Consider the following 27676-nt stretch of genomic DNA (forward strand, 5'->3'; position numbering starts at 1 on the left):
ATCTAAAGGTAAACCATTTTATTTTGAAAAGACTCATTTCGCATTAGATCATTGCTAAAATTGCATTTTACCTGATCTGTGTTAGTAGAACCCATTGTTCTCAAAGTTTTTTTAAAGCGATTTCAGGTTATGGTGTATTTTTACTTGTTCAAAAAGTACATTTCCGTACTTGAATTGGTTTGATTTCTGACAATTACAGTTTGTTTTATTAAGCATCTTGAAAATCACTGACATTGCTTTATAGGAACAGGAGTAGGCCATTCAGCCCCTCGAGCTTGTTCTGCCATTCAATTAGATCATGGCTGATCTGTACCTCAGCTCCATGTACCTACTTTTTGATCCCTATCCCTAACAAATCTATTGATCTCAGTCTTGAAAATTTCAGTTGACTCAGCATCAGAGTTTTTTGTGGAGGTTTGGGAGGATGGAGAATTCCAGATATTCACTACCCTTTGTGTTGAAAAAGTGTTTCCTGATTTTGCTCCTGAATAGCCTAGCTCTAATTTTAAGATTGTGCCCTCTTGTTCTGGATTCCCTACCAGAGGAAATAGCTTCTCCATGTCTACCCTAACACCTCAATTACATCACCACTCAACCTTCTAACCTTAAGGGAATACAAGACAAATTTATGCAATCTGTCCTCACAATTTATCCCTTTACGCCCTGCTATCATTCCAGTGAATCGTGCGGCACCCCCTCCAAGGCCAATATATCCTTCCTGAGGTGCGGTGCCCAAAACTGAATGCAGTACTCCAGAAGGGGCCTGACCAAGGCTCTGTATAACTGAAGAATAACATCCTTTCTTTTGTCTCTCTTTTTCCCCCCCCCACCGAGATAAAGGCCAACATTGTTAGCCTTTTTGATTACTTTTTTATACCTGCACACTAGCTTTTAGTGATCTGTCAAAGGGCTTCTGATGCGACAGTTTTTAAAACAAACAAATTTCACTACAGAAGTGTCCTGCGCAATTGTTATGCACATTGTGTTTAAAACCAAGCTAAGCAAATAATTAGTATGTAGATGGCTGCTATTCTAGTCCAAGGAATATTGAGCGCCCTAATCTATATGTCATTATTTATTAATACTTCACCTTGCTGTGCAAAGGCGCTTCTATTATTTATTTGATCCAGTTGGTCTCCATTTCCATATGCAGGATTTGAGATTGTCCTGTTTTTTGTTTTGTATACTGACAGGTACAAGTTAATTTCATCAGATTTTTTTCCAATGGGAGAAACAGCGAATGCGCCTAGTGTAAATGCTGCTAATGGAGCTACAGTGCCGCACTCATCTCTAACTTCTAAATGTCAGTGAAAAGTGGCCTCCAGGAAGTAGAATTCACTACGATAAATCTATTAACAAAAAGTTCATAAGTAATGTACATCTTTCTACTATGTAGTCATTTTTTACTAGCGTTGTCTTATTCAGTACTTCATGTATTGTTTCTCAAAGTTTGAGAGTAGAGGGGCTGCATTGGCAGAGCATCATGTACTAATTTCTCCATTCTTGTGTTGCCAAGAGGAGCTGCTAAGTGATGGCCGAGTGCTCTCCCACAGGGAGAGGGAGAAAGAAAGACAGACAAAGGGGCAATTGGCCTGAGCTGTGCTTGCAGCCCCAGTGGCTGATATCAGAGTATTTTTAATGGCGGCAGAGGACCTTCCTCCTTGGCATAGAGAGACAAAAAAGATGGAAGGGAAGAAGATATTAAATACCATAAAGAAGGCAATACATTGGGGACCTTAGAAACTTGTAGAACTCTGCAACCTGACAAATTTGCAGCAGTTGTGCTGTAAATAATTGATGTATGAACTGTGTGTGTAATTATTTGTGTAATTTGAATGTTCTTGGTCAACATTGGTCTCTCTCTACTGCTGAAAGTCTGTGACATCTGGGTATTACATATTTTTCATGACTGCAAGTGGAATGGTGTGGTGGAATTCCACATTTTATGCCATTAGTAAATTCCCTTTAAATAACTTTTATTTCTTACCAAGCTTCCCTGAATTTTCTCCCCTCTTCCAGGAGGGCTCCAAATTTTCTCCCCTCTTCCAGGAGGGCCCCGAATTTTCTCCCCTCTTCTGAGAGGGCCCCGGAAAGAGGGGAGAAAATTTGAGGAAGGTTGGTAAGAAATAAAAAAAACTATTTAAAGGGAATTTACTAATGGCATACAATGTGGAATTCCACTTCACCATTCCAATTGCAGTCGTGAAAAATATGTAATACTCAGATGTCACAGACTTTTAGCAGTCAGTAGAAATAGCCAAATGTTGACCAAGGACATTTAACTTACACAAATAATTACACACACAGTTCCTGCATCGATTATTTACAGCCCAACTGCTGCAAATTTTCCAGGTTGCGGAGTTCTACAAATTTCCAAACTCCCCAATTTAATTTGATGCCAGGGGTGCCTTGTCCAGTTCCAGTTCCACTAATCAAGCGCCAGCCTTGATGACGAGTGTTAGCAGGCCACTGAGTCATGGCAAACAACAATATCACAGCTATACTCGACTCTCTTCATCCTACATCCAGATGTGCAATTCCAGCAGGAATCATTGGATAGCAATTCAGTGGGTCTTTTGGCTGGGTTTTTTTCTCTTCCCTCGGCCAGGAGTCAATCCCTGACACTGGGGCAAATTGTAGTGATTCTATAGCCATCCCTATGGAGGTCAGCAAACTCTGCACAAATCAGAGATCAAACCTGGGACCTTCATGACGCAGCTACATACTAGATAAGCTCAGTTGCCTGTCAGGAAAGCCCCCTTAATCCCTTTCATAATAGACTTGTTCAATGAAATCACTTAATTTGAATTATCTGATTCATTTTTTTTTGAGCGTTAAATTACCACTGTGTTATTTACATTGCTTAATTCAAATTGTATTGGCTAATTCATCTTCAGATTATCAGTAGATTTATGTCTCCTAATGAGTTCTAAGTTAACCATTCACAACGCAAAATGTATTTTTAAAATATTTAATCAATTCTACACTAAGTTGATTTAAAGTTTTAGTACATTTGACTCGTGACTTTTGAAATACATTTAAAGCAGTGATAATTTGCATCAACCCATTTGTGTATCATTTTTATTTTGTTTTTTAAATATTTGCAAGTGAGAAATTTTCTACACTCCATTCTCTTGGATATGTGAAATTGTGACCCCCCTCCTCTCTAGATACTATAGCAGCATTAAAACGGAACAGTGTCTTCCTGTCCAGTTTCCCCACACAGCAAGATCTCTGGCTTATCATGGTCAAAAAGTGATGCAGGGCAGAATGTGGTTGCTTCTTCACTGGGAGTGATCGAGAGAGACTTGAGGGTTGTACATCTAGTCTGCTTTCATTCACTAATGGAAATGATCAAGGGTGTTGGTAGAAGCTGAGAATAATTTGCCTGCTTCTCTTTTAATTAGGAGATAGTCTTTGTGCTACAGGATTCAATACCTTTTGAGAACAACGAACATGTAAATTGTAGTAAAGGAGAGGTGAAATATCAGTAATTTTTACTACTGACGCAAAGAAATCCTACAAATCTTTTCATTAGTATTGTAGGCCAGAATCTTTATTTTGTGGTATGTATTCATTATTCATTGCTTTTGCCAGTGTCTCTTGAAATATTAATTTTCTATGATAGAACTGTAAACAAAAAATTGTGTGCCTTGTACTTTATACAGCAATCTCTTTTATATTAACTTCAGGAGATGGTTTGGCAAGACACAGGTTGCCTAGTATTTTGTGTAGTACTTCTTTACACCGTACTCTTAAATAAATTGCATAGCCTTTTTAGTATTGCCCAACTCCCAGGGGAATGTTAAAATCTTTAGTATACTAATGACAGACTAGTGACCTTTTACCTGCATTGCCTCAATAAATATGTTTCCGGTAAAGTTAGCCACTGAACTTACACAGCATGATTTTGTTGCCCCTAGGACTGTAGTAATGCTCTCAGTCGACGGCTTCAGCTTTATAATGTCTTTTTGATCACTTTCATTTCCTAGGTGATCTTTTTGAGCATTTAAAGTTCTAAATTACATGGAGTGCCCCTGCAATATATACTTGTAAAACCTGTTATAAATTGTAATTTTTAATACTACCATGATCTTTGTGAACCAGGGTAATGAAGTAAAATGGTGAAGAGGGCACATGAGATCTAGAAGTGATATAAAGCTTCATTGAATTTGAGAGATCTATTACAAAAGAATCAAGCATAGTATTGACCGGGGAACATGGAAGAAAGTGTGGTTGCCAATTTGTTTAGAATCATGGAATGTTACAACATAGAAACAGGTCATTCAGCCCATTGCATTGCTGACCAGTGGAAACAATCTATTACTACTAACTCTTCATGACCTTGAAGACCTCTTACCAAGGTACCCTCTAACCAGCTCAGCTCTTGTGAAAAGCTTCAAGTCTCTTTATAGCTGTAACTCTATTTCTGATAACATCCTAATGAATCTGTACTGCACCTTTTCCGTTGCTTTTATATCCTTTCTATAGGGTAATGCCCAGAACTCTGCTTAGTACTCCATTTAAAATCTTCTAATTTAAGGTGTATTTCCTTTCCCTGTCATTATTTCCAGTTTGCATTTTCTACATTGAACTGCATCTGCTTGCTACCTGCCTGCCCACCAGGCTATCCTATCTATGTCCTCTTGAAGACTTTCACAATCCTCATCACTATTTGCTATCATCAGAAAATTTCAACGTTATTCCATCAGTTCCTAATACCCAAATCATTTATGTGCATAGTGAGTAAGAGTGACCTCAACATAAACTGCTGTGGAACACAACTTGCAGCAAGAGAAAAAATAGAAAACCAGTGAATTGAAAGTGCTTCACTGAAAATATTTTATCCTTCATGTCCATATATGTCTGGATGTCAGAATTCAGATAAATGCTGGTGTTGCAGGTTTCATATGGTGAATATTAAATGTGTGGATATATTCTCTCTCACTCTCACTCTCCCTTTTCTGGAAAATCTAGGAGTGTGAATAAAATGTTTGACACAGAACCAGGTCTCCCCACTGCTGGTGTCCTAGACATCTATGATTCACCAAATCCAGTGTCCTGCAACAATCTAATTTCTGCTCTTTAATAATCACTGCAAAGAGAGTTACCTTAAAAACTAGAAGCTCCTTCTACCCAGAAGGGTCCTTAATGTGATCTTTGCTTGTCTTGATTTTTCTTTGGAAGCTTTTTGATAGTTAAATATATTGAGCTTGCTATATGGCCTTTTATTTCTAATTTTTATCTTTTGACTATATCTGTGAGTCTGAAGTATGCACATACACATTTTGTATGCCCTCTATGATGTAATAAAATCTTTGTCACCTATTTTCTCAACTTTAAAAATCTTTTATTAAGAATACTGTTGAAAGTTATGACCTTTAATTTGGAAATTTGTTTCAAAGTGTTTTTTCAACTGCCACCTACCATGTTAATGAAAATGATACGGAAACTAAATAAATAGCAGTGTTGATGTTTGAATAGAACTGCAACATATTGTAATGCACTTGATTAATTCCATAATAAGACTTTTCTATTATACTACAGTCTCTTCTGTTTTCTTCATTAAGTATTTTTGTTTTTTTTATGCCAACAGTCTGGACAGTTCAGTGAAGACATGATACCAACAGTTGGATTCAACATGAGAAAAATCACCAAAGGAAATGTTACCATCAAGGTACTTAGTTGCTTCTGATTTTCCAATGTACTGTACTTGCAGTGGCCTAACTTTTAGATCAATTAAATTATACAATACAAAAACTATATATATATATATATATATACACATACATATACTGAATTTACCTCCATGTAATGTTCCAAACTGTTTAATGCACTTTTAAATTCTCAATGGTACTATTAGTTTAGGTATTGTTTTTTTTTTATGTAGGAACTAAAAACATTTCTCAGATTAGAGCTTTATTTTAAACTTGTTTCTAAAAAAAAAACTTGTGGTAAACGTTGACATTTTTGTATGGCAGATAATCTATTAAAATCATGTTGAAAATCAGTCTGGTAGATTTATCTAATAATATGTGTGCATGTACTCTACTGGGGAGTTGAGGGTGGGCAAGCTGGTTGAAGATCGTAACCTGCTATCCTTTTGCTTTGTGTCAATGGAGTATTCTCCCATTTCTTACTCCATCATCACCATGAGCATGATCTTGTTACTTAATCATAGGTTGTCAGTTTCAACGAAAATACCTGTAGATAAAACCACAAGATTTTTTAGTTTCCATTGTGACTGTTAGTTCAAGTTAGTAATGGTCTGGTGTAGACACATCCTGCCTGTGAAAGCTGTCCTCCGTCTAAATTGCAGTGATGGCTCCTGATTGGTTTGGAAGTAGATTAAATATACAGCAATACTGGGAAGTGTATGCACTCTCCTTTGCTGGAAAAGCATTTTTCCTGTTCCATGCAGCAGATCAGTTCTAATATGGATTACTGCTAGAATTGCTTTCTTTTTTAAATAACATACTTGGTGCAGTGAGTTATGATGACACAAATTAAATATTGCTTCAGAGTTGTATGCTCTAGCTTTTTCAAAAACTCAGACCCACTGCATGTGTGTATTGTGTTGAGTCATATTTGTGTCTACTTATGTGCAATGTTACTTTAAATTACGTCTGAAATTGCGGCACACAGTGAATACTGGCCGTGCTACTGTTTTTGAATAGTTCAGTTTGGCTCAGATATAAACAGCAGCTGTGGCATGTGTTGGGAAGCCATAACATGCATTGGATTATCTGATGTTTTAGTTGTAAGTATTCAAATGATAATGGCAGGTACTCTACTACCAGACCACCACATGTTGGTTGTGTCATACTTTGGACCATTTTGAATTCAGAGCACTATCCTGAAATCACAAAAACTTAGTAACTAAGATAGTAAGATTTGCACCCTGATTCTTTTGCAAAATGGACTGCCATTCAAATGCCTTAAATTTGAATTCCATATTCATCTGTCCTTCAATTTTGGCTAGTCTTTGGGAAATTGTATTTATTTTTGTTCTTTGTGCTTCAAGAAAGAACACCTCATAGTGGTAAATGTTCCATTAGAGAAGGAAGAATCAGTAGCCAATCTATTGCAGGGTACTCGGTGAGGTCAGGCCCATTCTGTCACTGCATAGTGACATAGAAAGCCATAGAAAATTATACAAAAGAACACATGGTAGGAAACACAAAAAGGGATAAAACAAAGGTTGAACAGAATAAAACTTGGAGTATATTCCTTCTTTATGTAAACTTAACATTATTTTAAAAGATACTTTATATATCCTCAATTGCCTGTCTTCATTTTAGCTTTGGGACATTGGTGGGCAGCCTCGATTTAGAAGCATGTGGGAACGATACTGCAGAGGAGTCAGTGCAATTGTGTAAGTACTTCAAATTAGTTTATTAATGGAGAAAATTGATTATAATACGTATTTCATTCGATGGCCTGTTCTGTAGCTTAAACTGTTTGGTGATATCACTACACAATTATGTCTAAATAGAAATCATCTTTTTCTTGTCTTTATATTTCTGGTCAGAAGTTTGCTATGTCATCTTTTTTGATCAATGTATCTTTCCACATGATGATGTGCATTTAAACAGTTTTCTTCTCTTTTCTCTCCTGTCCTATCCTCTACGTTCTCTTCCCAAGCATTGATTTGCTTATGGTTCTGTGGGTGTCAGACCTTGTCCCACTCATTGATCTATTGACGTGTGCCCTTTTATGCGTGTTGGCAGGCTATTTGCATGTGGAGGGCATGACAGCCAAACCCAGTCCTGTGCTTACCTGACATCTACATGCTCTCATCCAGCAATGGTTGCTGAACAGGAACAGAAACGCTGGCTAACTTTCCCCTTTCTAACCTAGGACACTGAAGCCAACTGTCGCACCCTTGCTATTCTGGTCAAAATTAGCTAGTTCAGCACAAACCAGGGATCAAACCTGGAACGCTCCTGGTCAGCTACACGGAGCCATTGTGGAATCCCAATCAAACAGAATTTTTAATAAGACTTGTGTTTTGCGTTCTTCAGGTACATGGTGGATGCTGCAGACCACGAGAAGACAGAAGCTTCAAAGAATGAATTGCATAATTTATTAGATAAACCACAGTTACAGGGCATCCCGGTATGTCTGTTCCTTTTGAATTTATAATGAGTCAAACCAAGCTATTCTGAATATTTAACAAAAAAAATCTAAAGTCTTATTAGAATTGGAAGTGATGGCTTTAGAATTGATTTGTTTAAGTCTGATTCGGTGATTTGGGGTTCTAACATTATGATGGTACAAAACTTATATTGTGCAATGGTTACATTTAAGGATTTTGAATTCTGAAAAAGGAATGAAACTGAATGCAAATTCTGGTATGTTCATTATACAACGTTTTCAGACTAAAAGAGGAATGGGTGTGTAATGGTTAACAAACATTTTAGCACACACACTTTAGTCCATAGACAAAAGACTAGTGTTACATATGCAGCCACTTGGTACTTAGTTGTTGCTAGAATAGTATCATCTTGTCCTCTTGAAAAGCACTTGCCCAGTGTGTGAGACAATGGTGCTGGTATAATTTCTGATCTATCGTTTATGTATGTATTGAAACTATCTTAGTAATTGAACAGAACACGTGGTTAACAGAGAGGCCCTAATAAAATGGCTAAAAACACAAAATCAAGATAATTTCACAGTATCCAGAGCAATGATATATAATGCACTAGGAAGCTACTGTCTGTGACTATTACACAGCAACAATGCTGAAGAGAATTGCCATTTCAATTATTAAAATTGTTGCTGCTAAAAACATTCGCACTATTAAAATGAACTATTCTAAGTTTTTTTTTAAAAAGAGGTTTACATTTTTTTACAGTTTTAATTTTGAACTGATTCACATTCAATAAGCAAATATGTTTGAGACATTTGAATATTATGTACAATCTTTTGACCTGTGTACTTGAATATTTTCCTCTTGTCAAACAAAAATCTTGAAAATGCTGAACTTCTGAAACTACTAAAAATCACGAGCACATGCATGATCTAAGTAGAAGATCCATTTAAAATTTATTGGTTCAAAAAAATATCAGTGTATGTGGTTGCTGAGCAAATATAAAGACTGTAGTTAAAAACATTTTGTGGTCCTGTTTTGACAGTGGAAGGACATAGATCAGAAGGTGGAATCTGTACTATATTGTCTGGCTCTGTTTATGCAGTCATTAAAAAGTAGTGACATGGTCTTCCATAAATTGCTTCCACTATTGTACTACTTGTACTAAATTTTTAATTGTAATACCATTAAGGGTAGTGCATTGTTTATGGTACTACTGAGATTGTTGTATGCATGTCAGTGGTGACAGACTTTTAGGACCCTGAGAAGATACAGATGGTTCTGCATGTGGCTATGGTTGAGCCTTTCAGAATCTTAGGAAATTGTATTATAACGTTGTTAAAACTGTAGATTAAAGGGATGCATTTCCAAATAGTGAAATCTGTTAACCTAGATTTCTGTCGAGGAAATTCGTATGTACAATAATAGTTATATCTTGCACTAATTTTTTTTCCTCGTGAAAAGAACTGCTTTCATTTTATTTGCTGCTTGAGTCTTAGGATTTTGCTGCTACACAATATTTAAATGACAGATGAGGATAACATCATTATTCAATTATCATGTCTTTTTCCTTAATAAATACCAAAACTTTTCAGCCAAAAATGTAGATGTTCACTCTTTTAAATGTGTGCATCTTTGATCATTTAAGATCTGTACAAAAACATAACATTTGATTGAGTGTTTTTAAAACTACACTACATTGCTAATAATGCTTTTATCCTCATTACATTAATGTTATATTGTTGGGAACAGTCTTCATTGGAAAGATCAAGAATAAAATTTTCTAAGCAAACCTTCCTGAAGAGGTTTACTACAATGGTATGTTAGCAAGGGGGCAGCATTAGATCTGGGATCTTAATTCCTTCAGTCGCACAATCCAATGTACAAACAACTGAATATCTCAGCAATAGTATTGGAACACAATAGGTAGCGGTTTGGAGTGTGTTAGAACAGACACAATTGATGGGTTCGGATGATATACTATGAGTTAAGTTTGTGCACTCATCTGATCATCCCTATCACAGCCTGGCTGAGATCAACTAACTTGGCAGAGGTGGGTGATTGAACCACAGAGCTTGGATTCACTCTTGGGCTGCAGCCTGAATCTTGTAGCTGGAGAGAATGAAATGCAGCAGACAAGGCTGGAGTTGTACTTTGAGCTGTGACATGTACTCTACCCACCAGGGGAGAGCTTTGCTTTTGTATGCTTATAGGTATGTGCAGAGCTGTACTCCTCTGATGAAAATTAATGTTTTTTTTTTAAAGTGATGCTAAATTTGAGGGATGAATGTTGGCTGAGGCACTGGGAGAACGCCCTGCTTTGTTTTTTTAAAAAAATGTCTCTTGGAAGAAACAGAGTTAATGTTTCAGGTTGATGACCATTCGTTAGAACCCGGGGGAAGAGACAAATCAACATCTTTGGGGGAGGAGACTGGGTCAAAGTTGGATCTTTTACATCTACCTGTAAGGGCAGAGAGCGCCACGCCTCATAGAAAGATGGCACCACTAACAGTGCAGCACGCCCTCAGTACTGCGTTGCAGCGTCAAACTAAATTATGTGATCGAGTCCTTGAGTGGACCTTGAATCCACAGCCTTCTGACTCAAATGAAGAATACTACTACTAAGTCAAGCTGACATCATTGTTTACAATATTTGCATCACTGAGTTGTACTTTGCAAAAAAAAAAGGTTTTATTCTGCTTTTTAAAATATTTATCTCGCCCTTTTATCAGCACCTCTAGTTTATGGTGACTTATTTGTACATTGAAAATCAATTCAGCAGCTCTGAACAGCTCAGCAAGTTGAATCCAGTGAGGAACTGAGCCACACAGATCCAGAAGGTCCTAGGTTTATTTCCCAGTCTGAGTTAGCTGATCTCAAACAAAACAGCAATAGGAATACTATAATGGGTCTGTGTTCCTTGGTCAGCAAGGTGAAAATCAACTAAGATTCCCATTCCTGATTGCTATCAGGTGCCTCAGCTGGTTGGGTGTGTTATATACACACACATAGTCAGGAGAGGGCAGGATTGTGTTCGCCTGCGTTGTCCCCAGCGATCAATTAATCTGGTGGCACTTGAGGCTCATGTATGAATAATGGCCACTTGGGTAAGGTACTGGTATCTGTGAAACTGTACCCCAACAACGAATCAATATCAAAAGCAAAATACTGTGGATGCTGGAAATCTGAAGTAAAAACAGAAAATGCTGGAAATACTCAGCAAGTCAGGTAGCGTCTGTGGAGAAAGAAACCGTTAACGTTTCAGGTCGATGACCGTTCATTAGAACCTGGGGGAGGAGACGAATCAACATCTTTGATGGGGGAGGAGACTGCAAGAAAATTGGGTCAACAATACTCTGGTTTTTATTATGAAAATTAGGATTGCAATTTTAATCCAAGACTGTCAACAGCTTCAGGGTATAGTGTGTGCCCTTCCTCCAGTTTGACAATTAAGACTTCAGTACATGCAGCTTGATCCTTAGAAGGAGCATTTTTCTGGAATAAAATGTATACCTCAATCAAATTCTAGTTTAAAAACATTTACTTCTACTTTGCCCTTCTCTCTTTCTTGATAAAATGATACCCTGGTCACTATGAAACTTGGTTTTTAGAAAGCCATTTAGGATGCAGAACACTGTATTGTAACATGCTAGCAATTGCACTTTGCGTTTTGATTTCCAAACCTGTCATCTAATCACAACAGAAAGTTATAAAAGTCGTTGGAAATGTGAGCATTAAATCCCACCGAATACCCTCAGTATATACTGCATTGGAAAATTCCTTAATGTAATTTATATTAGTTGAAGGTTATTAGACAAATTACTCTCTGCTTTCACCAATGGATATACATTGGAAAATTAGATTAGGGTTTGCAGCTTGTCTACAGTTTTATGATACCTAAATTAGCTCACATGGAACTTCTCTATGGAACCCTGTCTTAAAGATTGCTAACCAAGCCAGATATGTAAACAGTAGGACAATAATAGCTCACTGAGTGAAGAACATCTTAACTCTTGCATCCCAGAGGCATCATAGACTAAGTTGGACAGAAATGCATTAACTAATAAGACTTGGTTAACAACACCTGCACTAAAGGAAGATGGTAGTGGTTGTTGGAGGCCAATCATCTCAGCCCCAGGACATTGCTGCAGGAGTTCCTCAGGGCAGTGTCCTAGGCCTAACCATCTTCAGCTGCTTCATCATCAATGACCTTCCCTCCATCATAAGATCAGAAACGGGGATGTTCGCTGATGATTGCACAGTGTTCAGTTCCATTCGCAACCCCTCAGATAATGAAGCAGTCCATGCCCGCAAGCAGCAAGACCTGGACAACATCCAGGCTTGGGCTGATAAGTGGCAAGTAACGTTAGCGCCAGACAAGTGCCAGGCAATGACTATCTCCAACAAGAGAGAGTCTAACCACCTCCCCTTGACATTCAACGGCATTACCATCGCCGAATTCCCCACCATCAACATCCTGGAGGTCACCATTGACCAGAAACTTAACTGGACCAGCCATATAAATACTGTGGCTACAAGAGCAGGTCAGAGGCAGGGTATTCTGCGGCGAGTGACTCACCTCCTGACTCCCCAAAGCCTTTCCGCTGTCTACAAGGCACAAGTCAGGAGTGTGATGGAATACTCTCCGCTTGCCTGGATGAGTGCAGCTCCAACAACACTCAAGAAGCTTGACACCATCCAGGACAAAGCAGCCCGCTTGATTGGCACCCCATCCATCACCCTAAACATTCACTCCCTTCACCGACGCACTGTAGCTGCAGTGTGTACCATCCACAGGATGCACTGCAGCAAATCGCCAAGGCTCCTTCGACAGCACCTCCCAAACCCTCTACCACCTAAAAGGACAAGGGCAGCAGGCACATGGGAACAACACCACCTGCATGTTCCCCTCCAAGTCTCACACCATCCCGACTTGGAAATATATCACCGTTCTTTCATTGTCGCTGGGTCAAAATCCTGGAACTCCCTTCCTAACAGCACTGTGGGAGAACCTTCACCACACGGACTGCAGCGGTTCAAGAAGGCGGCTCACCACCACCTTCTCAAGGGCAATTAGGGATGGGCAATAAATGCTGGCCTCGCCAGTGACGCCCACATCCCATGAACGAATTTAAAAAAAGACAAAGATTGTCCACTGTTCATATCCTATTCAATATTTTTGTCAATTATGTGTTGTAAGGGGTGACCTCTGAGTGTCTGTTCTCGACACTTCTGAAAGGTTCTTGTTTTCACAGTTGACATTGAGCTGTTGCCTGATTCACCTGGGATCACGTGCACTTTACTCCCCATAATATTTAATTCCAAAAAAAAATTGCAGTCGACTTCAAAATGCTGGAAAATGTATCATACAAGCATCAAAGTCAAAATTGATCAGACTGCCCTAGGAAATAATCTTGCGCATCAAAGCTCATTTTGAAGACTGGGAATACCTGCAATGTAAGTCCTGTCCCATTGCACACTTATAACTCATTTTGATCTCATGTCATAGGCAAGGCTGTTTAGGTTTCAGTTTTCACAGAAAAGCAAACTGAATTGTGGAATGTGAACCCCAAATCATTGGTAAAAATCCTGAAATCTGTAGCAATAGAAAAATAATTTTACTTATTTATTTGAAAACAGTGGTCTCAATCTTAGGCCTATATAGAGGGTTGTTTGAGTTGGTTGTTTTGAGCTGTCGGCTTTTTTGAAGCCGTTGCCTAGCTTTTGTGAGTTTACTAGATTGGCATGTATGTACTTTGAAGTGCAGTCACTGATGTAGGTGAATTCAGCAGCCATTTTGCTGTCCCACAAATAGCAGAGGTAAATGACCAGCTAATCCCATTTTTTGGTGTCGTTGCTGCCTCTACTGAAAACTAAAGCTATAGTAAAAAGCAGAACAAAACTGCCTCAATGAATTCCATCATTATATATTATAATTAATAAAACAGGTTAGATGTATTTCAACATAATTTTGGGTTTGGAGGACATTTTAAAAACTGCTGGATCTATGCTTTAAGCTCTTCGATGTCTGGCTTTCAATATTTTGTTGCTTTTTAACATTCTTCAGGCTACGTGCTATCCTATCTATCTACTGGTGTATTTTGGAACACCATCCCACGATGGGACTGTGTGTGTGTGTGTGTAACAACTTATTTTAAAATTACTGTTCTTGAAAATTGTTTTCATTTTTAATTAATGCTGAAATGGATAGTGCATGTTTTAAACCATCCTTCTGTCTGTTCTGCACCAAGAATAATGAAGTTCACCATCACACCTGTTGTACCACATGTCTGGCAAATCAAGTTTAAAATCTTGAGTTTTCAGTCTTGGCTCAATGGTAGCATTTTTGCCTCTGGGTCAGAAGGCTGTGGGTTCAAGCCCCGCTTCTGAGATTTGAGCGCACAATCTATGCTGACACTGCAGTGCAGTACTGAGGGACCATTGCACTGTCGGAGGTGCCGCCTTTCGAATGAAGTTAAACCCTGTTTTCTCCCTCGGTGGATGTAAAATGTCACATGGCACTTTTTGAAGAAAAGCAGGGGAGTTCTCCTGGTGTCGTTATAGAATTATACAGCACAGAAGGAGGCCATTCGGCCCATCGTGCCTGTGCTGGCTGTTTGAATAAGCTATCCAATTAGTTCCACTCTCCCACTCTTTCCCCATACCTCTGCAAATTGTTCCCTCTTCCCTTTTGAAAGTTACTATTGAATCTGCTTCCACCTTTCAGACAGTGCATTCCAGATCATAACTTGCTGTTTAAAAAAATTTCTCATCTCTCCCCTGGATTTTTTGCCAATCATCTTAAATCTGGGTCCTCTGGTTACTGACCCTACTGCTAGTGGAAACAGTTTTTCCCTATCTACTCTATCTAAACCCCTCACAATTTTGCACACCTCTATTAAATCTTCTCTTAACCTTTTTTGCTCCAAGGAGAACAATCCCAGCTTCTCTCCACATAACTGAATTCTCTCATCCCCGTTACTATTTTGGTAAATCTCCTCTATTCTCTACAAGGCCTTGACAACCTTTTCTAAAGTGTGGTACCCAAAATTGGACACAATACTGTAGCTGTGTCTAACCAGTGATTCACTTCCTTGCTTTTGTACTCTGTGCCTCTATTTATAAAGCCCAGGATCCCGTATGCTTTTTTAACAGCCTTATCAACTTGTCCTGCCACCTTCAAAGATTTGTGTTTGTGAACCCCCAGGTCTTTCTCTTCCTGCACCCCCTTTAAAATTGTGCCATTTAGTTTATACTGCCTTCTCATTTTTCCTTCCAAAATGCATCACTTCACACTTAACTGCATTAAATTTCATCTGCACGTGTCTGCTCATTTCACCAGTCTGCTACTATCCTCCTCACTACTTTCTACATTTCCAAGCTTTGTGTCATTGCAAACTTAGAAATTATGCCCTCTATACCCAAGTCCAGGTCATTAGTATATATCAAAAAGAGCAGTGGTTCTAATTCTGACCGTGGGGTACACCGTTGTCTACTTCCCGCCAGTCTGAAAAACAACCGTTCACTACTACTCTCTGCTTTCTGTCTCTCAGCCAATTTCATATTCACACTGCACTGACCCTTTTTTAATCCCATGGTCTTCAGTTTTGCTAACAAGTCTATTTTGTGGCACTTTATCAGTTGCCTTTTGAAAGTCCATATACACATCATCAACTGCAGGACCTTCAACCCTCTTCGTTATTTCATCAAAGAACTCAACCAGGTTAATCAGACCTTTAACAAATCTGAATTGGCTGTCATTTATGAACTCCTGCTCTTCCAAGTAACAATTAATTTTGTCTCGGATCATTGTCTCTAGAAGTTTCCCCACCTGTTAGGCTGACTGGCTGGTAGTTACCTGGTTTATCTCCCTCGCACCGTTACCTGTGGAGCTCCGTAATGATCTGCTAGTCTGACATTCAGTCTCGAGTAAGCCACAGTTGGAAGTTGGCCCCCATCACAAACTCTGTACCCTTGCCACCAATTCCATCCCCCTCCCCAACCACACTCTCGGGTTGAACCAGATTATTTGCATCCTAGGTGCCCTATTCAACCCTGACCTGAGTTTCTGCTCCCACATACTCCCCATCACAAAGACTGGCTACTGCCATCTCCACTTCATCATCCACCTCCACTTCTGCTTCAGCCCATCTGCTACTGAAACTCTTGTCCATGCCTTTATCACTTCTAGATTTGACTCTTCCAATGCTCTTCTGGCTGGCCTTACAATCTCTTCGCTCTGTAAACTTCAGCTAATCCAAAGCTCTGCAGTCCATGTTCTATCTTGCACCAAGGCCCGCTCACACATCACTCCATCAATGTGGTCTACATTGGTTATGCAATGCCCACCACCCCCACCCTAACCATTGTAAGCCATGCCATCTACTGTCTAGGCCCCACACTTTGCAATCCCCTTCCTAAACTCAACCATCGCCCTCCCCTTTAAAACCAGCTTCTTTGACCAAGCTTTTGGTTACCTCCCATCTCCATGTTTTTTTTTAATTACGTGGAGAAGTGCCTTGGAATTTTTTTTCTACATTAAAGGTGCGATATGAATGCAAGTTATTTTTGTTGTAATAGGAGTGCTCATCCATACAGTATGCATGCATACTGCTGCTGTAAGCTGGGGAAGCTACAAAATTTTGATCCATAAAATATTCAATTTCTTTTTAGTGATTACATTTGTAATTATCTGAGCTGGTGTACTGATTTAGTACTGGAACTATTTTCAAACCAGAATTGCTTTGGATGCTTCTTTACAGTAGCACCAACTCTTCAGTTTGCCACTGTAATCATTGGGAAAGATGGAAAAACCAATATAATAAACCTAGAATCATAGGTTACAGCACGGAAGGAGGCCATTTGGCCCATTGAGTCTGTGCCGGCTCTATGCAAGAGCAATCCAGCTAGTCCCACTCCCCCCGCTCTATCCCCCGTAGCCCTGTAATTTCTTTTTCCTTTGAAGTACTTATCCAGCTCCCTTTTGAAGGCCATGATTGAATCTGCCTCCACCACCCCCCTCTGGCAGTGCATTCCAGACCCTAACACTTGCTGTGTTTTTAAAAAAAAAGTTTTTCCTTATATCACCTTTTGGATTCTTTTGCCAATCACTTTAAATCTATGTCCTCTGGTTCTTGATCCTTCCGCCAATAGGAACAGTTTCTCTCTACTCTGTCTAGACCCTTCATGTTTTTAGGAACATAGGAACAGGAGTAGGCCATTCAGCCCCTCGTGCCTGCTCTGCCATTTGATAAGATCATGGCTGATCTGTGATCTAACTCCATATACCTGCCTTTGGCCAATATCCCTTAATACCTTTGGTTGCCAAAAAGCTATCTATCTCACATTTAAATTTAGCAATTGAGCTAGTATCAATTGCCGTTTGCGGAAGAGAGTTCCAAACTTCTACCACCCTTTGTGTGTAGAAATGTTTTCTAATCTCGCTCCTGAAAGGTCTGGCTCTAATTTTTAGACTGTGCCCCCTACTCCTAAAATCCCCAACCAGCGGAAATAGTTTCTATCCACCCTATCTGTTCCCCTTAATATCTTATAAACTTTGATCAGATCACCCCTTAACCTTTGAAACTCCAGAGAATACAACCCCAATTTGTGTAATCTCTCCTCGTAACTTAACCCTTGAAGTCGGGGTATCATTCTAGTAAACCTACGCTGCACTCCCTCCAAGGCCAATATGTCCTTCCGAAGGTGCGGTGCCCAGAACTGCTCACAATACTCCAGGTGCGGTCTAACCAGGGTTTTGTATAGCTGCAGCATAACTTCTGCCCCCTTGTACTCTAGTCCTCTAGATATAAAGGCCAGCATTCCATTTGCCTTCTTGATTATTTTCTGCACCTGTTCATGACACTTCAATGATCTATGTACCTGAACTCCTAAGTCCCTTTGGACATCCACTGTTTTTAGCTTTTTACCATTTAGAAAGTACCCTGTTCTATCCTTTTTTGATCCAAAGTGGATGACCTCACATTTGTCTACATTGAATTTCATTTGCCACAGTTTTGCCCATTCACCTAATCTATCAATATCGCTTTGTAATTTTATGTTTTCATCTCCACTGCTTACACTGCCACCAATCTTTGTGTCATCGGCAAACTTAGATATGAGACTTTCTAAGCCTTCATCTAAGTCGTTAATAAATATTGTGAATAATTGAGGCCCCAAGGCACATCCCTGCGGGACTCCACTAGTAACATCCTGCCAATGTGAGTACCTTCCCATTATCCCTACTCTGTCGCCTTTCGCTCAGCCAGCTTCCTAACCAAGTCCGTACTTTTCCCTCGATTCCATGGGCTTCTATGAATACCTCTATCAAATCTCCTCACAACCTTCTCTATTCCAAGGAGAACAACCCCAACTTCTCCAGTCTATCCACGTAACTAAAGTCCCTCGTCCCTGGAATCATTCTAGTAAATCTCTTCTGCGCCCTTTCTAAGCCCTTCACATCATTCCGAAAGTACAGTGCCCAGAACTGGACACAATACTCCAGTTGTGGCCGAACCATTGTTTTATAAAGGTTCATCATGACTTCCGTATTTTTGTACTCTATGCCTCTATTTATTTATAAAGCCCAGGATCCCATATGCTTTTTTAACCGCTTTATCAAGCTGTTCTGCCACCTTCAATGATTTGTGTACATATACCCCCAGATCTCTCTGTTCCTGTACCCCTTTTAGAATTGTGCCCTTCAGTTTATATTGCCTCTCATCATTCTTCCTACCGAAATGTATCGCTTCGTATTTTTCTGCGTTAAATTTCATCTGCCACGTGTCCAGCCATGCCACTAGCCTGTCTATATATCGTCTTGAAGTCTATCACTATCCTCCTTACTGTTTACTACACTTCCAAGTTTTGTGTCATCTGCAAATTTTGAAATTGTGCCCTGTACACCCAAATCCAAGTCATTAATATTAATCAAGAAAAGCAATGGTCCTAGCCCTGACCCCTTGGGAACACCACTGTACACCTCCTTCTAATCCGAAAAAGAACATTCACCACTGCTCTCTTTCCTGTTACTTAGCCAATTCCGTATCCATGTTGCTACTGCCCCTTTATTCCATGGGCTTCAATCTTGATGACAAGTGTATCATGCGGCACTCTATCAAACGCCTTTTGAAAGTCCATATACGTGCATAAACCGCATTGCCCTCAATGACCCACTCTGTTACCTCATCAAAAAACTCTATCAAGTTAGTTAAACACAATTTTCCTTTAACAAATCTGTGCTGGCTTTCCCTAATCAATCCACACTTATCCAAGTGACTGCTGATTCTGTCCTGGATTATCGTTTCTAAAAGTTTCCCCACCACCGAGATTAAACTGACTGGCCTGTGGTTGCTGGGTTTATCCTTACACCCTTGTTCAAAAAAGGGTGTAAAATATGCAATTCTCCAATCCTCTGGCACCACCCCTGTATCTAAGGATGTTTGGAAGATTATGGCCAGTACCTCTGCAGTTTCCACCCAGATTATGGCCAGTACCTCTGCAATTTCCACCCTTTCTTCCCTTGGCAACCTATAGCAAATTGGTATTGTTTTAGCAATCGAAGAGATGCTGGGTTAGTCTGGGACCATTGCCTTAAAGAGGCATTATCTTCAATAATTGACAAACATTTTTGTGTTTGTCAAACAAATCTCATTGAAGCAAATGGTACTGCAAACCTGCCCTCATGACATTTGTGGTGGATTTTATTGTGATGAAAATAGCATGCGACTATTCTGTGTTCTTCCTCCGAGGCAACTAAGGCAGTGCCTCTTGAAGTTGTATTCCTACAGAATTCTGCCTTCCAATGTAGAGTTCTAATCTTAATTACCAGAGGCATCAATCACTTGGAGCTTTCCCTACATATGGGCTAGCAGAAGGAATAACATTTTCACTAGAGGTAGAAAGCAAATACATTTTTGCCCATTTTTTCCTTGTGCAAACAATTGTAATAAGTCTTTCATCTATCTGCAACATGTCAATTTCCCCTCCATGCACAGGAAGGAGGAAATAAACACACAGCACGCAACTGTGCAGCAGATATTTTAGCTGCTGACTATAGAAGGATTGGATGTGTGCTGTTCCCTTAAAGATAAGCCCATTATCCTCCTCTCCTGTCCTGAAATATTTTTTATTGGCAAAATAAATTTTTCCCCAGTTGGAACATTAATGTCTGCTTCATGCTGATCTTAGCCACATACAAATCCAGGAGGCTGTTATCGTCTGAATTGCAAAGAATTGTAGTGCATCTCATATAATCCATCTGTGCATGTTCAGGTTCTGGATTTAATTTAGTCTGTATTCTGATCAGGTACTGTTAAATGAATTTCAGATTCTCAAATGCTTAACAGTCACTGATATGTGTCCACTTGATCTGTTGATTGATTTTCTAATATGCTGTGGTGGTGATTGATCACACTTCCACAGCAGGTGCATTATTTTGTGTTTCTGCACTTGTCTGCGTGTGTTCACGCATCTCTGTATATCTGTCTATCTAATGGTCAAGCCCCTGTGGTATTGTACATGGAGAGCTAAGAACTGTACAATGTTCAACTGTTTTATTCAAAAAAACAGACAGCAGTGGGAATCGGCGCTTCAAATCGGAGTATCGGTCAAAGTATTTAAAGATTAGGCAGCAACAAAAAAGGTTGAGGCAGCTCAAAAAGCTTTTGAAACCCTAGGATTGGCTTGGTTGGCAAGGAGAAGGGGGAAGCAACAGACAGCTGAATGGATGGTCTCATCCTTGGTGACAAACAAATCAATGAGCTCTTTGTACTTGTTGATGAGGGTGGAGGGAGTAAAGGAGAGCAGTTTAAAGAGAGGGTTGGTAGTGGAGAAAAGAAACTGGGCATCATCTTTGCTCTCAAGGATGATTCTGGAGTAGTGGACAGTTTTGGCAGAGGAGAATAAGGCCTGAAGGTACTTAATGTAGTCCAGCCAGATCTGGTGATAGCCAAACCAGTTAAATGCCAGATATGCTCGAGTCAGTGCCACTGGGACATGAGGGAGTGTCAATGGGGCCATGCTAGGGGAGGGACCAAGATAGGAGAGAGTAAAGATTTTGCTGGGAACAAAGGCAGCCAAGGTGGACATGAAGGTACGGCTGTGCAAACTGACAGCTGCAGAAATAATGGAAGGTGAAAAGCTAGGCAAAAAGGAGTTTGTAAGTGCAGTTGTAAATGATTTGGGGAGAGTTTTACAGGGATGAATAGACATAGAAGAAAGTGGGTTTGGAAAGGGGTAAGAGGATGTAGGTGGTGAGGGATACAAGGAAGTGGTCAGTGATCAAAACCATTGGAGTGGAAAGGCTATAGAAGATGGCATGGTTAAGGGGCTGGTCGTGAATATGGGTAGGAGAGTTTATATGGCGTGAGTGTTTAAGGAGGGCAGTGAAGTCAGAGGAAAGAAGGCAAGGGTAGCTGAAATAGAGATTGAATTTGAAATCACTGAAGATGAGCTGCTTGGGAAAGGGGATGTCTCTGGAGGGAAGACGGGTGGAGCAAAGTGAGGTGCCAGAAGAGTTGGGGACAAACCAAGGTACGACTTATAAGGGCCACACACCACTGCATGTTTTAGGTGGGTCATGTGGTGGATTCTATAGCAAGGCTTTGTAAAAAAATTTCAAAATATACTTTATTTCATAAAATTTAAGGATACACACAGTTCAATGTAAATATCACAATTTCAAAGCAGTACAATACTGATCGTACACAATACGATTCCAGTATTACAATTCAAACACAGTACATATCTTAATACATGGTGAACAATACGAAGGTGGGATGGCCTCACATAGTGGCCTTTCCCCATAGAGCTTTTGCCTAGGCCGCACCTCGCTTCAGTGCATCCCGCAGCATGTACTTCTGGACCTCTGAGTATGCCAATCGGCAACATTCAGTTGTGGACAACTCCTTCAGCTGAAGACCAGCAGGTTTTGGGTGGACCAAAGGAGATCCTTCATCAAGTTGATAGTTTTCCAGCAGCAGTTGCTATCTGTCTCAGTGTGTGTCCCGGGGAACAGCTCGTAGAGCACAGAGTCCTGTGTTACCGAGCTGTTGGGGATGAATCGGGACAGATACCAGCGCATCTCTTTCCATAACTTCTGCGCGAAGAGGCAGTCCACCAGGAGATGAAGGACGGTCCCCGCTGCAGCCTCAAGGGCAACTCGCAGTGGCACTGAGATGCCGTGCGTGCAGGAAAGACCGCACTGGAAGGGCCCTTCTCTCAACCATCCAAGTTACATCCTGGTGCCTGTTGGTCAGTTCCGGTGAGGAGACATTCTGCCAAATGGCTTTGACTGTCTGGTCGGGGAGCTGCTCAATCGGATCCACTCTCCTTTCCCTGCAGGGCCCCAGAACCTTTCATACCGACCACTGTCTAATGGCCTTGTAGTTGAAAGGGTTCCTCTTCAGGAACTTCTCCACCTGAGGCAGGTGGTGGGGTATGGTCCAGTGGCTAGGATGTCCTGTGTCTGCTTGGCCAACGTGGCCAGACTCAACCTTCTTAGTATGGTGGACAGGTAGAAACTCAGCATGTACTGACACTCATTGTGTACTGGGGCTCTACACACATCCTGAGGTAGCCACACACAAAGCTAGCCATCAGGATCAGAGCAGCATTGAGGCCGTCCTTCCTCCCTTTGGCTGGGGGCTTGTACATGGAGTCCCTGCGGTTGCGGTTCCACAAAGTGGAAGATAGCTCGGCTGACTATGACATTGGAGCGACAGGGAATGGGCCAGACCTAGGCCACGTAGAGCAACACTGCGAGCACCTCACACCTTATCACCAGGTTTTTGCCGGCCATGGAGAGGGAGCGCCCGCCCCCCCCCCCCCCCCCCTCCCAACATACCAAGCTTCTGATTGGCATAGGCGACACATTTCTCCCAGTTCTTGGTGCAGGCCTGGGGCCCCCCGAACCAGATCCCCCTAGCACCTTCATGTAGTTGGACATGACTGTGAAGGGGACAAAGGATCAGGTCTCCTACCTGCCAAAGAACATGGCCTCGCTGTTATTGCGGTTCACTCTGGCCCCCAAGACCCGCTTGAACTAGTCGTAGATGCCCATAAGTCTGTGGACCGACCGCTGATTGAAGCAAAAGACGGTGACGTCGTCCATATTCAGGGAGCACTTAAACTTAGAGCCTCCACCACCTGGGATTGTCACTCCCCTGATACCTGCATCCCTCCTGATGGATGTGGCAAACGGCTCAATACAACACACTAAAAAGACTGCAGAGAGGACAGCCCTGCCTGACTCCAGATATGATCGGAAAGCTCTCCAACTCCCACCCATTGATTAAGACTGTGCCACGGGTGTCCACGTGGAGCAGTCGGATCCAATTGCAGATTCCCTCCCCAAACCCCATTTTGGAGAGCATGTACGTGTGGGATACTCTGTTGAAGGCCGTCTCCTGGTCCAAATTGATGAGACAGGTTTGCACTCCACTGTAGCAAGGTTTTCTATTTCAAAATATACTTTATTCATAAAATTTGTGAAGGTACATACAATACAATTCAAGTCACACTTCAAAACAATACAATATAGGTCATACAATTTGCAACGGTACATACAGTACAATTCAATGGTCCCAGTACAATCAAATTAGTTGTGCACCATGCATTTTACATACAGTTCATGGCACCCTAGGGTGCCTCATTTCATTAGTCATTACAGGTTACAGATACAGTACGTTGCGTTACCTTCATTTATCATTTTACATTCTGTGGGGAGACTCCTGTAAGGGGCTAGTTGTCGACCTCAGTGGGCCAAGTTTCAGTTAAATTCAGGATGTCAATGCAGACATCCACAATAAGGTCATGGATGCCAAGGGCCTTTTTCACAAGTGAACAGACATTCTAGAGGAGTCTTTGACTAATCTGTTGGTAGATTCCAAGAGGTTAGTGCTGGGTAGGGTGAATGGAATGGGAGGGAGATTGGTGAGGTTAGCCCCCAGCAAGCATGCTGGGAAGGAAAGTTCACGAGGGAGGAGCATGGGACAGCTGACGTTGCTACTTGTAAGGAGTCAGTGATGGATTCCTTGATGGGCCCTTCTTAGTATGCCAAGAAAGGAACAGAGTGTAGCTGGAGAAAGCAGAGGAGTAGTGATGATTGGGGTGGGGATTGGATGGGAAGGAGGAGGGTTAAGTACCCTAGAGGGAAGAAATGAAAGGTGGCATGACTGAGTGATACGAAGGGAAGGAGACAGGAGAGAAGTTCCCGAGAGAGCCCAAGAGGGGGAAAAAAGGGAGATGGAAGTAATGTGCTTGGTCCGGAGCAGCAGTCAAAATGCACATGCCGATAGCTTTTAAAAGGATAAAAATGTGAATACATTTTTGAATAAAAGTGGATAAATATTTCAAAAGAAAAGCTTAAAATGGCAGGAGAATGAGACTAAATGAGAAAGCTGATGCAAATAATTCTGGGTTGGGTTGTCATTTAGCTTAACTCACTAACTTTTTGTACGTTTCATGTACGACTTCTTGAGTTTTACTTTTTTTTCTCCCAACTTATTTTTGGGGCTGCAGTTTTTTTCACCTTGACTTTTCTCATTTTTGATATTAAAAATAAAAGCTAAAAAACCAAGGTTTTAAATCATCAATTTAAAAACTAACTTTAATGAATCTTTTATTTGTGAAGCAGCAGTGATTCTCTAAGACCATTCGCTTATTTATGGAAGCTTTTACTGCATTATTCAACAAAATTATAATGTGTGTGTGTTGTATAAAAACATATCTCACCTGCTTGAACAAGTTTTTACTAGTTCGCTAAATTAAGAAAAGATGCAAGATGCAAATTTTGCATAGTTCTATTGTTTGTTGTAGCACTTTTGAATTCATGGCCCAGATTTTCCTGCCATGGTGGGATTGGCGACTTAGACTCTAAATTTAGCTGTTTAGCACTCCGATCTCACCGTCAATGGGCCTGATTTTACTCTGAGTGGCAAATGAGCGGCACCAGCCTTGTTAGACTTGCACTTGCCCGTAGACTTTCCATGGGCTTTTGCACAGCAAGTTGCTGTCATTGGGAGCTAAATACAACGCGGTGCCCTCTACAGGGCATCTGAGCTGCATTTGGAATCATGCAAGAAAAAATCTGATCGCATGGGACAATAAACAGTGAAGAGAAGACACGCCCACCAATTCAGTCAGGAGTCTTAGAGGTGAGTAGAGTCATCAAATGACCCCTTAAATATAGAAAGTTAGTTTAATTGTAAATAAACTTTTATAAATTTTTTATAAACAATGTGATCCCAAGTGGAAAAGGATTTTTTCCCTCTTTTTTCCCACACAGGCCTCTTTAAGCACTTCCAGGACTCTTGATGTCTCATAAATTTGAAAAAGATGTGAAAAAATCTGTCACCCAGCTCTCTCAGACTTTTTACCCAAGTCTCTGACAGCTAAAAAGCTCCCTCTGGCTGAATCCTGGCTAATTAAATATGCGCAAACTTTAAATGGCGGCATCAGTTCAGACAAGCCCTAACTTTTTCTGGCGAGTGTAGTCCATATCTACGACATCAGTGCAGGAACTTCACACTGTTCAATTCGTTTGATCAGGGAGCCAGACAATGAGATGCCATTTTCACGCAGCTTACGGAGGGGGTGACGCATCTCGGACGGCAACTTCCGGATTTCAGCGTTTAACTGCGCATGTGAGCTCGCCAGAAGCTGTCCAATTTGCACATAAATAACGGTGAGCATTGTTAACCTCACCGTTCTCTTCACGGCAAAACCCATCCCAAGGCAATGTGTTCCTTCATATTTTCCTGCATTTGTAATTAGAATACACTGCCGCGAAGGATGGCAGCGAATTGGAAGTGGCGTGACCAATTTTTCTCAGCGATTCCACAAGAACAGGTTGCCAATTTTAAGTTTTTAAATGGTCTTTTACTGCAAATCCAAAGTATGGTATTCATCCCAAGTGCTATTCCCACTAGTCTGATCTCTTCTCAGTGGAATCAATCAGCCGCCTTCCATTTAGAGCATGGCATGAATCTTTGTGTACATTGATTTCACCAGTGTGCTGAGCCCGTTCTCTAGCCTTAGACCGGCTCATGTTTAATTGTTTGAGCGATCGCTTTTTAAAAAAAAATAAAAATAGTTTAGCTATAAACATGCTAATGGCAGCTCGTGAAAATTAGAGAGAATCCAGCAAAATCGTGATCGCCATTGTTTTCAGTGGGGGAGGAGCCATGAAAATTAATTTCGGACTGTTATCGACGCAGGATAACGGTGGAATGGCGCAAAAGTCATGGGAAAATGTGGAGCACCATAAGTGATGGCGTAAGTCACTTACTCCATAATTTCCTCTTTCTTTTGTGACGTTCAAAGGTCCCAATGACTAACATGCGCTTTTATAATGGCACGGGTCTCCAAGAAAATCTGAATGAATCTGTCATTTAAGTAGACAGTTTTTAAGTCTGTAAGGTCTGAGGGTATAATAAATTTAGATTGGATTGAATATGTAAATCCTACATATATTGGCTATCTTATTAGCATGTTCCATGGATGTTCTAGGTTTTTAACAACACCAGGATGGGAAAGGTAATGTTGGTGATGTCATTGATTGGCCCTGTGCCCAGCTCAGTGTATCTTGAGAGCCATAAATCGACTTAAGTTTGAGTTATTTTGTTCTGTAAACTCTTTGTCTCTCTGTTAAGTACAGTTTGAAAGTACACAAGAAGATGCATTTTGAAGCTTGATTATAAATGGTTTGGAATATGACTTCATTCTAATTAGAAGTTCAATCAGAGTTTGATCTGTTGGTTGTAATATGTGAAATTATATGGGCTAGCTCTGATAATATGTATTAATTTAATAAAAATTGAAGAATTGATGTTTTGATCACTTAGTTAAATACAATGTATGTAAAAACAGAACCAATTGAAGTAAAAAAAAATCAGCATGACTATTTGCCTTCAAATCGTTACATTCGATGACTGATACGAATTCCCCCCCCCCTCCCCGCTTTGTGCTTAAAAAAGCATCTCTAGTATTTTAAAAATAATTTTGCAAGAAATTGTTTAGCTCCTTTCCAAGTAGTTAAGCATTGACAACCCTAATATACTTTGAACGGTGAGAGCACTTTATTCAATGAAGACTATGGTGAAGGCAGAGCCCGAAGCTTACTTGATTGCATAAGTATAATACTGGTATTAATAACTGGCTTCTGAATTCTAATTTGTGAAAGAGGGGTAGAGCGAGTTGGAAGTAAGCAGTTTGTGTAGTATTGTGGGTTAGGACACAGTTCTTTCATTTCTGAGATTACGGGTTGAATCTGGTCGAAATAGGATGAGGGTATGACGTGACGTTTTGGTACTCTAAAAGTCCCATTGGGCACAAGATTGCAATACAGACCTTTTTAATGCTATGTTGAAATCTTTACATATGGGATCATAACTGTCAAATTTACCACTGAAAAAGGGCAGATGTTCTAGATGCCAACGGCATGTTGAAGAGACATCAAACGGACTACTGTGGGACATCCCCTCAATAGCTACACAAATTGCCAGTATAACTTAATATGAGATCAGAGCCTGATGCAGGCATGGAATCTCCCTTGTAAGTAGGAGGGCAGAATCAGTGAGACCA

The 27676-nt window shown here is 40.5% G+C and overlaps 1 protein-coding gene across 1 annotated transcript in view; it reads left to right on the forward strand.

Moving 5' to 3' along the window:
* arl8a (ADP-ribosylation factor-like 8A) overlaps positions 1–27676 on the forward strand; it is a 51080-nt gene that overhangs the window by 12216 nt on the left and 11188 nt on the right. The window contains exons 2-4 of the mRNA XM_068007415.1: positions 5597–5677; positions 7302–7375; positions 8025–8118. Coding sequence (XP_067863516.1) covers positions 5597–5677; positions 7302–7375; positions 8025–8118 — 249 coding nt within the window. The remainder of the gene's footprint in view (positions 1–5596; positions 5678–7301; positions 7376–8024; positions 8119–27676) is intronic.

The sequence above is a fragment of the Heptranchias perlo genome, chromosome 27, assembly GCF_035084215.1.
Source record: "Heptranchias perlo isolate sHepPer1 chromosome 27, sHepPer1.hap1, whole genome shotgun sequence".
Lineage (NCBI taxonomy): Eukaryota > Metazoa > Chordata > Chondrichthyes > Hexanchiformes > Hexanchidae > Heptranchias > Heptranchias perlo.